Source organism: Microchirus variegatus (genome assembly GCF_963457635.1).
Source record: "Microchirus variegatus genome assembly, chromosome: 11".
Classification (NCBI taxonomy): domain Eukaryota; kingdom Metazoa; phylum Chordata; class Actinopteri; order Pleuronectiformes; family Soleidae; genus Microchirus; species Microchirus variegatus.
This window is the reverse complement of record NC_139812.1, coordinates 10,761,534-10,776,614: the sequence shown is the minus strand read 5'-3', so window position 1 is coordinate 10,776,614 and position 15,081 is coordinate 10,761,534. Positions and strand designations below refer to the sequence as shown.

Genomic DNA, 15,081 nt, shown 5'->3' with positions numbered 1-15,081 from the left:
TCTTTTTGTCCTCTGTATCAGATTAGTTGGTGATATTATTGCCCCGTTTCTTCTCTGACTGATCTGATGAGCTGTTTTAATTTAGATTAGGGGTGTGTGCCAGAAGGCTTTAATGAAGTATCAAAGTGTGTATCCATCTCTTCCAATGTTATGTTTTTTGAGGGGCAGCAGGGGGCCAAGCATGAGTGTCTTTGTGTGTCTGGCCCAAGGGTGTGTCAGAGACGACCAGTAGTAGAACAGATGGAGTAGCCAGTTTGTGACTTTGCCCCAGGTCAGGCCTAACGGTAGACCTGTGTATTTTTGTGTGTGTAAACATTTAAGAGCAAAAGAGAGTGTGAATAAATGGTAACATTTTGGGCCTCTTTACACTGAGATAGTGTTTTTTTTTCTGACTGTGTGCATATGTGTGTCCTTGCTTTGACCATCTGCCCACTTAGGCCAGAGAGCCGGGGAGCTGACAACCTTCTGCTAGCTGCCAGGACGATGGCCTCACTATGGCGACAGCCATGGATGCTGTGGCAATGAGAGCTCAGAGCTGTATCCATGACAGTTCTGTTACCCAGCTGCCCCAGTGGCAGCCTTAATTAAGATGGACATGATAGGGCCTGGTGGCCTCTCTTTCTTTTCGCTTGGTTCTTGCCTGTGTTTTTTTCATTCACTTTTCTACTTTGTCTGTCTTGTCTCTGCCACTCTTTTACTTGACCTCCATTGTCCAACTCCCTCTGAATGAAGAAAGAGAGGGAAGTTGGAGGTGCGTGATCAGTTTCCACATCATGGTGAGCTGACTGAAAGCCGTGTCTATCTGAGCATGAAGGGGACTTAATGAGAGCAGAGTGGATATTTTTGAATAACATTCATATGTAGTATTTTCCTTATCTTCCTCGGTGTAAAGAAATATCTGCATATGTGTACGTGTGCGTGCAAGACAGTGTGTGTCAGGTTAATGACCAGCTCTGCTTTGACCTCCTAGAAGGTCATGTGCCAGTGCTCGTTAGTCGCGTCACCATGGCGATATGTCAGCTGTCAGCACGATGGATAAGAGGCTGACAAAAAGAACAGTGGAGGAAGGGATGAATAGAGGAAGGAAAAAGGGGGACAGAGGACAAGTTCATTTAAATGTGATCCTCATCAGAAGGCCTCTGCCACTCCTCATTAACAAGATACTCATAATTGGCAAGGTTGTTCTGGCAAGGTCTAAGCCTCTAGGACTGTGTGAGTGTGTGTGCGCGCCTCACACAGAGTTTTGCGCATTGTGGTGGTTCTGACCCCTTCATCGTTTCGGTCAACCCTGTGGAAAAAGCTCCCCTTTCTTCCTCCATTTCTCCCACTCGCTTTCTCCATTCACCCGAGAGAGCTGAGGCACGAAACAATACGACAGCTTCAGCTGTATGTCGGAAGCATCAACACGGGTATCGGTGGCTTTGTCGCACCATCATCCTGTCTGTGTTGTGATGGATAATAAGCATCCTACTTTCAACTGAATACATTGACATGGGAATGGAATCTGTCCATATTTGTCATACTATAATATATATATGTCATATACAGGCATCCTTATGCTTGATATGCAAAATAAATTAGTTTATACATATATACAAAGTAATAAACTGTTTATGAGACAGCCACTGTAGACCTATCAATTTAGTCATTTTTACCTTGAATATATTAAATGACAATTTAATTAATCAACTTGGTTCTTCATTAACTCCTCATTACCTTATCCTGTTGACTGACAATGTGAAGTTGACTGCACATATTTCTGAAAAAATCTACTTGGAGGTTTCTAGAGGTCTATTATGTCTTCAGGTCTACCCAACAATAAAGAATCTTCTCAATTTCTGGGCAAGAATTATAAGTAGTACACCACAATGACCTCTAGATGGCAAGAGTGTCCTGTAAAATGCAAGTGCAAGTCAGAGGCATTTCCTCAACTAAAGTATATCTCACACACACGCACACAAACACTCACCTGGCTGACTGTCATTAAAATGTGTCATTTTGAAATGATGATTTTGCAAAATCATCTCTCACTTATTTGACATATTTACTAGCCAATTGTGAAGCACCAGTTTTGTATGAAGCCAGTGGCTCTTATATGCAACTGGTATGTGTGTAGATCGCTAGATAGATAGATAGATAGATAGATACTTTATTTATCTCACAGAGAAATTCACAGTAGGACAATTGTGTAGGACAATTGTGGCAAATTTTGATATAATAAGGAAATGCAGTATTGAAGGTGCCAGGCTGTTGTTTTATTTAATAATAGTGTCATTTTGACTTTCATGCATTAAATGAGTGGCCACTATCTTCTCTTATTCCCCCATTTACCCTCCGATTTTCTCCCTTTGCACCCACCTCTTCCTCACTTTCTCCCCCACTGGCAAACTCGCTGATTATATAGCTATAACTATATTAAAACCATTTTGCTGTTTGTTTCTCTCACAATTTTCTTCCCCTCCCTTTCTTTACCCAGTATAACCAATGAGGCAGGAGCATCCATCTACAGCGTCAGTCCTGAAGCCGTTAAAGAGATGCCAGACTTGGACCCTAATATTAGGAGTGCAGGTACGCTAGCAAAGCTTTTCTTCTGATGATGATTTAACATTCTCCCAAGTGATTGTGTGATATTGGTCTTCCTTTCAAATGGCCTTGGCAAAGTTGTTGGTTTTGGGGGTGACATGGTTGCAACTAAGAGTTATTTTGATTATTGTTACTAGTCTTAATTTACTTAATTTTGTTATGTAATGAGACCAATTAAAATAGTTGTTTTGTTTTGTTTTGTACAAGCAGTTATTAACAAACTCAAAGAGAAATATTTTTGAATTGATGTAGATTGGTTGATGATAGTCTAATGGCTGATCTCGTAATTGCAAACCTCTAATTACTCTGAAGTAGGTACACCCACATGTTTTGAATGGCCTTCACGTAACATGTATTAAAGGCTGGATTACAGTAAAGAACACAGCAGAGTTCACAAGGTAAATAGGCCACATACAATTGACTACTGACACACTATTAACGTTTGTTTGGAGGACATGACCATTTACATTTTTTAAATGTATTGCTTCAGTGTGGTTGCTGTTGGTCCGTTTCATTTTCTCCCTCTTTTCCCACCTCCCCCTCTTACTCTCACTTGCCACCTCTCACTCACTCCACATACTGCATCACTGAAAACACAGCAGAGTCAAAAAGAATCGCACTGAATTTCGGAGAACAAATGCTTCCAACAGACTTCCTCTATAAAAACCATAAATCACTTGAGGCTGGATTATTCCTTACAAGCTTCCTGTGGTCAGCATCACTGAGAGCCATGGAAAGTCATATTTATACTCCTATTGAAAGCCATGAGGAAGTTACGGTGATTGAGTTGAGTGGTTGGGTATAAAAAGAGGGGGCTGCTGTTTGGAGATTCGGATGTTGTGATAGTGTTTTTGTCCATCTGTTTTGTCTTTTCTAGGTTGGGGGGTTGGTTCTAAGTCTGTCTGTATAAGTGTCCATGAAATGCACAGGAGTATTTACTGTATAACAACCTGTGGCAATCTGTCCCGTCTGTTGTTGGGAGATCTAGAGACACCTAGTGGTAATAGGCAAAACTTCATCTATTTTACAGGAGAACTATACTTTAACTCCTTTGTCCATGTTATTCTCCTGACTGAGACAGCAAGAGTTAATGAATAATTTGTTGAAAGAATGCTTTGGGTCTTTCTCGGCCCGTGTCACCCACGGTTTTCCTGTTGCAGTAAATGCGTGCACCTCACACACATCACAGGTGTGCCACACTGCTCACCAGAACAGCCACATTCCAAGACAAAGGACACCGTGTTGTGCTGTTATGCTATTTATGTAGCAGATGCTCACCATTTGGCCTAGACACCCCATGCTAGAAAAGCAACCACTTGGTACCACTTGATGGAAAACAAGACTTTTTTCCAATCCTCCTTAGCAATGCATCTGATTATACACAGAGCCCTCTTCTATGGTTGATTTCTTAATTGATTTCCTCTTTGCAATGCTGTGTTTGGTTCATAAACTTCAAATAATTGTGAAGGAGTAATGATAAACCCTTTTACACATTTGCTTCTTTCAGTTAGAGAGGGAGGGAGCCAGGGACAGAATAGATGGAAAGAGTACTGGAGAGTTTTGGTGGTGCAATGAGCAAGGCCAGGGCTGAAACTCCATCCTTGTCTAAATATTATCTCAGGCAACAGCCTTGCACCGCAGCCAGAGGAGAGAGAGGAGAGAAAAGCCATTGATTCCAGACATACTCTTTCTCTGTTACATCCCATCCCTCTTATTCTCTTTGTCTGTCAGTTCCGCCTCAGGGATCTAAGCCTGACGTGTCTCATGCATCATACTACATTGCTGACCACTGAAATTCAAACAGACATAAAATGTAGAAATGCAAAACCACAACATGCCACTTCACAGGAAGGATGGTGAGAGGGACAAACTGTGTCTTGTACTTTTTCCGTTTATCATAGAGTGAATTTTAGAAGCTCTAATTAAACATGTAGCAATACCGTTTTGGTCAGTCCGAGATTCAACTCCTGTCATTGAAACTGTACATCTGCACATCCCGTTAGATATTATTTTCTTTTATGACAGGATATATTCCAACTTTGCAAATAATAATAACAGAAATAAACCCATAGTTGGCTCATTCTTGGTCCATTACTGGAACGTGAGAACAGTTGTTTAGCTATGTTGTTCACCCTCTCTCTATATATCTGTGTGTGTGAAAGGATGATGTCATGTATTATGGTGCATGTGTGTGAGAGTGAGTAGGGTTGTTTGTAATTTTTCTCCTTGTCATGAGGCCCTGCCAGCATATTCATGGAAAAGACATTTGGCTTCATATACAGCAGCAGCCTTACAGACTCTATTGTTAAAAGCAAACCTTATTTTCATCTGCATAGACTCTGCATTAATTTGTGTGTGCCAGTGTATATTACTGTGTGTGTGTTCTCGGCATTTATCAAGAAGCTCAATGAAGAAACTCCATTTACAAGCCAGCTTTAATTGTTATTATTAGTAGGGGAATGACAATTAGGTTTCCCCTATACCCCCAGGCCTCCACTGTTGACACATGCAGACAATTTGCATGTTGAGTAATTGTAAATAATATGGATTTGCATATTTAATAACTGAGATTTAAGTTAATCACAACCAAAATCAGGGTCTCATGAGACGTAGAATCTCATTGTGTGTGTGTGTGTGTGTCTCAACAGTGTCCATTGGAAGGCGTGTCCAAGATCCTCTAGCTGAGCTTGTGAAGATTGATCCTAAACACATAGGCATCGGAACGTATCAGGTAAATGTGTATTTTTATTTATTTTTGTAGATTTTCACAGCATTTTCTGCTATAGCAATAGACGTGAGGGGTGGTAGATAGAGGTGGGCAAGATATGTTGTTGAAGATATTATCATTATTGTTGTTTTAAACATATGCAATTTGACATTATCGAATATTTAAATTACTTCACTGAAACGATGAAACATGCACTCAAACTCCACATGTTCCATTCTTCAGTAGTTACTGTAGTAGAATTAATTTCATCTTTCTTCTAAGAGGCTTCTTCAGTTCTGACTAACTAGTGGGAAGAACCAGGTATTAAACATCTGAGGCTGATGCCGGTCTAGAGAGTCGTTAAGTTGAACAATGCAGATCGTAAACCCCTCCCAGTTTCAGGTTGTTGGTTTCACATGATACAAGGTGTGAACGGGTCGTTAAGGGGTCACCTGAGAGGCAGAGTCTACTACTGTGTGGGTGTTGGACTGTTGTTATGTGTTTGCTTGTTGATTCTTTTTGTAAGAGAGGACAGCATGCATTCCCTGAATGCAGCAGAAGGGAGCAGTATTCTGTGTCACATGACCACTAGTGGAACTATAATTATCATTGCCATCAAAATCCAACAAAAGAGACATTATATTTTGCCCCTATCGCCCACCCCCAGTGGTAGATGATAATTCTGATGGGATGTCTATTATTTGTTTTTATAAAATACAATTCAATAACTAATAAATGAAGAAAAATTGTGAGCTTGCACTATAGGCATGGGACAATATGCCTACGATATTTCCCGTCACGATTATCGTGACCAAAATAATTGCACGATTCACAATATTATTGCGATGACGAGAGTCTTTGATTCTTATACTTTTAACGGGCATAGCATTCTGTCTGCACTTATGCTGGCCAGAAACATCATAGATGGGATACATTTTTTTTGTGACAAATAATGAATTCAATAAGTCATAGGGAAAGATGCGGCTCCCCATTGTGGCACATTCAAAAATAAATCACAAGGACTGTATATTAATGAGTTAAAAAGGATTTTCAAGTCACTCATATGAAATATTAATGATTATCTCCATTCATTTATCACGATGAGCGATAATATCCTGTCCCATGAATGTTGTGCGTTTCATGCACATTGTCTACTTTAGTCTGAAGTGTCCACTTATTCTTCATACTATTTTAAAGAAATGTTCATAATTTATTTCTCAACAGAAATGAAAGCTATAGTTTTTATTCATTGCCCCTTTCTCCTGTTAATCACCTAATTTTCCTGAGACTCGCAGATTTGAGAGCTGACGTCTGTATTTAATAATTACAGAGAATAATAACCATAACAGATAATAATAAAGGAAGCAGAAAGTGGGGCCTCAGACTTCATGATTGAGTAACATAAATTGAGATGGAACTTATGACAAAAGTTTAAACCTATATAGAGAAGAGAAGCAAGCAGGGAAGTAGATAAACTTGGCGAAGACCTATGTCAACAGATGACAGCAAATTCAATTAATGGAAGTTGAGGCATGACGTATGTTTGGACATTTGTTTTTGCTAGTGTGTTCTCTTCAAAGCTTGTACAAATGTGTATGTGCAGATGAAACAAGAGTCAGCTCAGTGTTGATTTTGTACATGGCCACTATGTGTGTAATGGTGGGAGAAAGGCAAGACAAGCATTAGGTCAGTGTGTATTCTGTTTGCATGGCTGTTACTACAGTATTGTTCTCCCAGAACATGGAATAAAACTAGTATAAGAAGATGGAAATAGTAACCAACAAAAGTATTAGGATGCGGATAGAGAAAGGATTTTTTTCAATGTGACTAGTTAAATGTGTACTGGACAAAAGTGTCCCATAACAGTTCATGCTTTCTTCACTGACAACAGGAGGAAGCTCTAACAGTTTTAAGGCAATTTCTTACAATTTCTTATTCTTACCGGGACTCTATTTATTTACAATTTTAGTCACAGATGGGGATATGGGTTCCAAGCTCACAGGCGTCTCCGACACACAGATATTTATGAGCAGCTTTGAGATTTGTGGTTACTTTGTACACCCCATTTAACCACCAAAGCAGCGCTTGCTATCTGCAGAGAGAGGACTCCTCTTCATGTAGGCCTGCAAATCCAAGGTGCTGTCGCTGCTGAGGCTACCTTTGCCAAAGTCTCTCGGCTTGAGCAGAGTCACTGTCATATGATACGGCAGGAAAACTTATGAGTGCTCTGTTGGATAGGGGGACAACATAAAATGATCTATGAGACTGCAAGGCATTTTGAACAGTCTATTACAGCTTTAACATTGACTTCACTCCCCAAGTTCAAAAATTAGTTTGAATTTTGAACAAAAAGTGACAGCACTCGTTCAGTCACAGTAAGCCTACCAAAGGACTCAGGTGGACCCCTATCAGGATTACGGAGACAAGGTTCCTGTCCACTAAGTCACAAATGCAAAACATATGCTGTGGATAAGAGAGATTGAGATTATATTTTCCTCCCGTGTGAAATGAGCGTTGTCATTTGTTGGTCTTGGCTGCCAGAGAAGCAGTTTCAGAGTTGAGAAAGAAGACACTCCACAGTTGAGTAAGAGCCTCAATGGACAAGCACTTTAGAAGAGAGGGAGATGGGAAGAAAGGCTGGGGGGTGAAAAAGGACAGCAGAGGGTGACAAAAGTCAAAGGGAAACGAGTGACGAGGAGTTTTAAGGGTGAGTGGGGAAATGGAGATTTGAAAGAGAAAGCAGGAGGTCATAACGTGCAAGTGCTTGTGTGTGTCTATTTATGTGTGGTTGAGTGTGTTAGGTCACAGGCCCATTTCTCTCATCATGTCCTGACTGGGCTCTCTGGGGTGCCTGGGGTTCTGCACCTCCCGCTCTCAGATCATGTGACTAGGTCAACAAATGATAATATAACCAAGTAAATAAACTCTGGGTGCTGACAGATATGAGATGGGACATCACTTTGACCTACATGTGAGTTCACACTAACACACATATACACGTTATTCTCCCCATCTCTATTACTAAGTGCATATGTGCTTGCATTATTAGTGTATGTGTGAGAAAAGTCCATTCATGCATATTGGTGTTTTTTGCGAGTTCTTTATGCGAGTCATGGCATTTTGAGCTTTCTAAGAGTTTATTGCCGTTAGACTGAAAAAAAGCATAGGGGCAGCTGTAACTCTAGACAGTTGGCACAGCATGCTCTCTCCTTCTATCTCCCTCTGCTCACCGTGTGAGTGACAGCTTTGAGAGAAAGGAGGAAATGAGCTGAGGGCCTAAAAGGTGAGCCCCATTAAATTCAGATTGGACGTAACTATTGACTGTTTTCACTCTGACACCATTGGCACAGCCTTTTCTGTAACAACCCAGATTGCCAGATACTGCACGTCTGTTTCAATGGATAGACAATGTTAGTTTGACGTTAGTGGTTGTTTTCATTACTTTACACTCAAAGTCTAAGACTGTGGATTCCCTTATAGATTTGAGAAAACACGTTTTAGAGTCTTGTCCTTTATAATTAAACACTTAAAGGGTGTGGTCTTTGAACAGCTTCTTCCTCTGTCAATCAGCTTTTCATGTTGCAGTGGTCTGTTGACAGCTGGGTAATCCCCAGGGCTGTGAGACTAACTAGTGGAAAATACACAGAGATACACACACTGCTGTGTAAGAAAACATTGCCTGCCATCTGGACATGAAAGAAACTGTCACTCTTCCTCTTACCTCCTATACTTATATCTCACTCCAACTCTCACTCCATTCTTTTCTGGCATTATAATGCTTTTGACCTCTACCTCTCTGTCACCCATGTCATTTTTTTTCTTTCCTTTAAGTGGTGCAGCTTGTATTGTGGACATGTATAATAAGCCTGGTTGGACATTTGGCCTCAGATGTACATTAAATTGTATATTTGCCTGACTGTCAGTTTCCAGGAAATTAGGAAATTGATACAACAGTGGTTAGAATTTAAAACTCAGTTTATTTTGATAGTAGCCTCTACAGTAAGAATATCTTATTGACCCACGGCCTAAATTTTTTGTGACATGATGTCACTTTCACACACATGCCTGTATTGCGTTGTGGGTGCACTTGCCTTGCAAGTGTATCTGCACATGAGCATGCTTTCATTCCTGAATGGTTGTGCCTACAGGGGAGACAGGAGCAGACAGAGCTCAGTGAAGGAAGGAGAGTGAGAAATGTAGCGTTGACAGTGACTGATGGCTCCTGCCCCTAGATTTAAGGCGTGGGAAAAAAAAATCTGGTTTTTTAAGATGATTAGTGGCAGGAGCTGCCAAACATTATCTGCTAATAATTCAGTTATTCCCATTAGGTTTGTCACCGTCTGTCTGTCATTCAGTATTGAATGAGTATTTGAGATCAGTCTGGCTTTGAATTGTCACCTGTATAATGGACACTTTTTCTACTGCAGTACTCACCAAAATAATCTATATTAAAAGTCATCCAGTGAACGACTGGAATGATTAATGATTACCTTTTTTTAATGATTACTTATGACTACTTGATTTATTCCCAACAATTTTGATAATAAATTAATTTGTTTCATATAAATAGTTTTTTATAAAATACAACAAAGTTCTCACATTTTATAAAAACAAATATGTTCTGTTTTTTTGTGCCCAATGGCAGCTGGGATTGACTCCAGCCCACCATGACCCTCGTGTAAAGAGGATAAAGCTCTAGATAAAGCGAGAGTGAGTGTCATTGAGGTTTGCAAAATTAACCTTCTGCAACACTTTATGGTCAAAACAATTTAATTGAGAAAATAATCAACAGGTTAATCCTCGGCCCCATTCCAGTGCTTGTATTGCAACGTGTTCTTTTTTTCTCATGCTCTGTTTTGCAGTTTCTCAGCTTAATGTCTTTCGCTCTCCCTGTATGTGGTTGAGGTTGGAAGTTGAGGAATAGTCATTAAGCATTGTCAGAAAACCATAAATCTATCTTCTTCCTGAAATGTCACTTTCAGCTACTGATTTACAACTGGCATTTAACACTAGATTTTAACTGATTTATCGATGTGCACACCCACACACGAAACATTCTTGTACAGTGTTCTCAGTGAGGACACTCACAGACATAAATAGGCATTCCCAGACTCCTTACCCAAACATTAACCATTGCAACTAATACCTAACCCTGATATAAGCCTAATAGATACATTCTCAAATCTAACACCAAAATTGTGTTCAGAAACAACATTAATCTCTGGAGCCCATGGAGAATTGTGTGATTTACTCCATAGAAAAACCTTATTGACCTTGTTTTCAGACACACAGTATTAAGAGTTTGCAGTCATATCATCTCCCATTTTCGTCTTATTGATTCAGAAATACAATCCCATATCACCCTCCATGGACAAAGTAGGAGAAAATTTATGAACAACTCGGAAACGGAATGCTTTCTGTATTACGCCTGCTATTTTACATTCTTAGCACGCACATGCATAGTACCTACAATACATGAACTACATACATACTGTATGAACTGTAAGATAAATGCATTGTTTTTCAGAATCTTCTTGAAATAACTCACAAGGACACACTCTGACAGTAACATTGCAGTTTAAGTACCTAAAGTGCAGACAGAAACACATTGTTGTGTATTGGTTGGCTGGCTTCTGATGGTTTCTGGCCAATCCAAACCCAACCTTCAAATTTAAAGATTATTGGATCCATAGACCATGGGAGAGTTGAGTTGTTTTTAAAAATTGGAATGTAGTGACTTTTCTCTAAATATTTTTTCTTCTTCTTTTCATCCATTTAATCTACATTGCGTAACTTTTGGGGATTTCTGTTAATGTTAGTATTCTGCCGCTGTCATGTAATGTAATATTATTTGTGTGCTGCGCCCCTCAACTGCAAACAGGCTCTGCCAAGCAATGTGATCAGGCTGTTCAGTTTTCCTGTTATGGAGGAGCAAAGAAACGAAAGAAGCTGAAAATGGGGATTTTATTTTTTAAAAACAACATCTGAAACATAGACCGAAATAGTTGGGGACTTATTTAGTAATTGATCAAAAATTACCAATAAAAAATATACTGATGCAGCCCTCACACACTTGTAGCTAAATTACAGTTTTGAAGTTTGTAACTTGTGTTTGGAGTTTCTGACTCCATTGGTGCAGTTAGAGCTACTGTCATAAATGAGGACCTCTGTCATTTGATGAGTATAAGCTCAACAGCTCAAGTACACATAATGTACAACTGAGGAGATGATAACATAAGTCTTGTCCTGTTCAACTCGTATCTTTATCGAGGCATATAATTGTAGAAGTAAATATTTTTGATAAACATCATAAACAAGAAGTGGGCAGTGTTCCCCCCAAAACAATTTAAGTGATTTTTCCGTGTCTGTGCTCTCCTTTACTTTATCATGTATTTATTGTATGTTAGTTAATTGGTAAAGTTAAGATCAGTTTGGTCTCATCCCCATTAGACACACAGTTATGTGCTGTCGTGCACATGGTCCTCAGTGTCAGCAGTTACAATAGCTGAGGTCTTCTTGTGCTGCTCCCACCTCTATAAGGTTTCAATAAGAATTTGAGAACATATTCATTGGGCTTTTACTGCAGGTTAAAACTCACTCCTTCGTACACACCTCCACCTTTCTCATGTGAAAAATGTATTCTCCGGTGTGACATTACAGGTGATTTCCTCTTTGTGCCCTCACACAGTCTTCATCTCTCACCCCTTCCTCTCGCGTCATCGGAAGTCATAAATCTGTCAGTCCTACTTCTTCTCAGGAAAGTTATTTTTACTGTTTGTAAAATGCCTCTGGCTGTGTAGTCTCGGCATTCTCACGAAGAATCAGGCTGCAGGTCACCAATTGAATCACCCATTATCTCATTTACTTCATCTTCTAACTGTCTTCATCTGTTATCCCCTCTCCGCTCACTCTTTTACAACACTTACTTTGCTGATAAATGCAGGTGAGGTTTAAACTGTTAATATGCTAATGCTGATACTATGTAAAAAAAAGGAAGGGCCTGCCAACAGGCACAAAAGAAACATGAGCCCAATAAATAACGTTAATCAAATGGAACAATTACTGAAATGATATGACGCATGATATTTTTAAATATCACGCATCATTAAGATATGTTACGCATGTACTAGAGCATTTATACTCTCCAGTATTATTACTTAACACCCATTTTGGTTTGGTAATAACCTTCTTTGATCTGTTGGTAATGTTCAAGTGTAATGAACATTATTGCATTTAGCTACTGTGGACAAAATGTGTGTTAATATTTTTTGTAAGGGAAACTGTAAAAAAACTGCAGAAAATGAGTGAAGGTGGAGGTCAGTATTTGTTTTCAAACACTGTGTTTCTGTCCTCATCTGCCCTCCTTGAGTACCTTATTACTGCTCACAGAGAACGGTGCTTTTGCTCGTTATCTGTTTACAAGTGAGGGATTGTTCAACGCTTGATCATGTTACAGAACACCCCATGATGCTCTCCGTCACATTCACACTAACACAGGCACATAGCTCAACACTCATCTAATTTAGAATTTAAGATAATCCCAGAGCATTTATGAAGGTATAATTTTTGTTGAATATAATTCTTTGTTCTTCCGTACAGTCCACAGCTTCTGTTTGTGTTGTAGTTTCTACATCTTACAATTTATATTTATACTGTCCTTTTTAGTGTTCATAGAAATCCTCTCCTCTCATTTCTTTTGGCTGCCATCCCTGCTCTTTATTAGAAAAAACGATTCCAGCCATTTTGGGGGGAAAAAAGTCCTGATTAGTGGTTGATTGGCTGGTGGTTGAGAAGTGAGAAAAGTTCATTTGCAGGATCTTGATCGACAGCAGGCCACAGTAGAACACTGTGTTAGCAAGCCAAACTAAACATTCGCCTTCTCTTTTCCCTTCTGTGCTTCGTCTGTCTGTCAATCAGGACTCTCCCTTTCACTCGGTTTCTTTCTTTGCCTTTTACTTGCTTTGCTACTTGTCAATAAAACCCACCAACCCTTGTGCTATCCTTTCTCTCTTTTGCTCTTTCTGTGTTTGCGCCTCTCTGCAAACAAATTAAATATTATGATTAAATGTCACAGTGCATGACGTTGTTCTTCAGTGTATGTGGGTGTGTGCTCCCACTTTCACACTTAAATGAATTGGTTTTCTAAATGTGTGTTTGCAGCATGATGTGTCAGCTGGAGCTCTGAAGGCGGCACTGGACGGTGTGGTGCAGGAGTGTGTGAGTTTTGTTGGGGTGGACATCAACATCTGCTCTGAGACACTGATGAGGTAGGTGATGCATAAAGACACACATGTACCCGTGTCCTCATAAACATGTGCATACGTGAGCACTTTCTCCTGTACTCCTGCATAAATGCTGAAAAGAAGTAGGAATCAGAACTCTGACATACTTTCCTTCAGCAGTCATAACATGGCAACGCTTCATTCACACTTGCACACAGGTCCATGTAACATGCACACACACACACGCACACACACACACACACACACACACACACACACACACACACACACACACACACACACACACACACACACACACACACACACACACACACACACACACACACACACACACACACACACACACACACACACACACACGGCCAGCCAGCTTTCTATTTAGACTAATGCTTTACGCCCTTGTCTCAATTACTGGGCCGACTATAATCAAGAGGGGGGATTAGACAAAGTACACACACATACAAAAACACATTTATGTATTCACATACTAACACATGTCATTGGTAGCACCTACGCTGTCATCACAAGCGATTGACTGTGATATTTGCACACATTTGCAGGAGACACTAACCCTATGAAGTGAGCTGGCATTAGCTGCAGTGCAGGCATCAGGTCATCTATTTACCTGGCTGCGCTGAAAGTGAGCTTTTTTCCACTTGTCCCAGAAGTTATGCTACACATACACACACACGCACACTTAACACATGCAGACGTGTTGATGATGGAGGTATTATGTGGAGCGTTGACATAGCAACGTGTTGTAGCATGAGTGATTCACTGTGGACATTAACAGAGCAGACCAAATTGAGTTCAAATCACCTCTTTTTTTGCTCAGCCTTAAGTGGTCAAATGCACTCATTTAGTGTCAGCTTATGTGTGTCTACTTGTTGACGTGCTTGGTCACAGTTGGCACTCTGTTTGTTTGTGCATTAAAGAAATCTGATCAAAAGTGTGTGAAGGAAAGTTTAAAGCCTTGTGTTTCTTTAGTAACATATCTTATTTTTACTTGAAACATTTGATTTCATTCTTTTCCATTGTGTTTTCTAAATGTAGCATCAAGTTTAAAACGTAGATGACAGAAATAAACAGGACTTTTTTCCCTTCAGACATGTAGCAGGTTTGAATGCGGGCCGGGCGAAGAATATTACAGAGTGGAGAGAACAGAATGGTCCCTTCACCAACAGGGAACAACTCAAATTGGTCAAAGGAATGGGGCCTAAGTCGTACCAGCAGTGTGCCGGCTTTATTAGAATCAACCCACAAACTCTACACAGGTAAATACCGTATACACACTGTATGCACAGATATATAGACACAAATAGGTACATTATAACCTATATAGTATGGCTTCATCAGGTTGACTCAGCGTGTGCATCACATTACTGATGTAAAGAGTGTAAATAATGTTTTCTTCTCTGTAATTGTAAAGACAAAAATTAGATTACTGCTCCTGTTTGTGAGCAACAAAAATAATAATTTGATCACACTAGAAAGTATTGCAAAAATCAGTTTTATACATTTTGTTTTCACATTAAGGATATTTGGGAT

The 15,081-nt window shown here is 39.8% G+C and overlaps 1 protein-coding gene across 1 annotated transcript in view; it reads left to right on the top strand.

The window, feature by feature from the left end:
* srbd1 (S1 RNA binding domain 1) overlaps positions 1-15,081 on the top strand; it is a gene marked incomplete at both ends in the record, with an annotated part of 41,004 nt that overhangs the window by 19,392 nt on the left and 6,531 nt on the right. The window contains 4 exons of the mRNA XM_083898021.1: positions 2,477-2,568; positions 5,232-5,314; positions 13,451-13,557; positions 14,640-14,807. Coding sequence (XP_083754147.1) covers positions 2,477-2,568; positions 5,232-5,314; positions 13,451-13,557; positions 14,640-14,807 — 450 coding nt within the window. The remainder of the gene's footprint in view (positions 1-2,476; positions 2,569-5,231; positions 5,315-13,450; positions 13,558-14,639; positions 14,808-15,081) is intronic.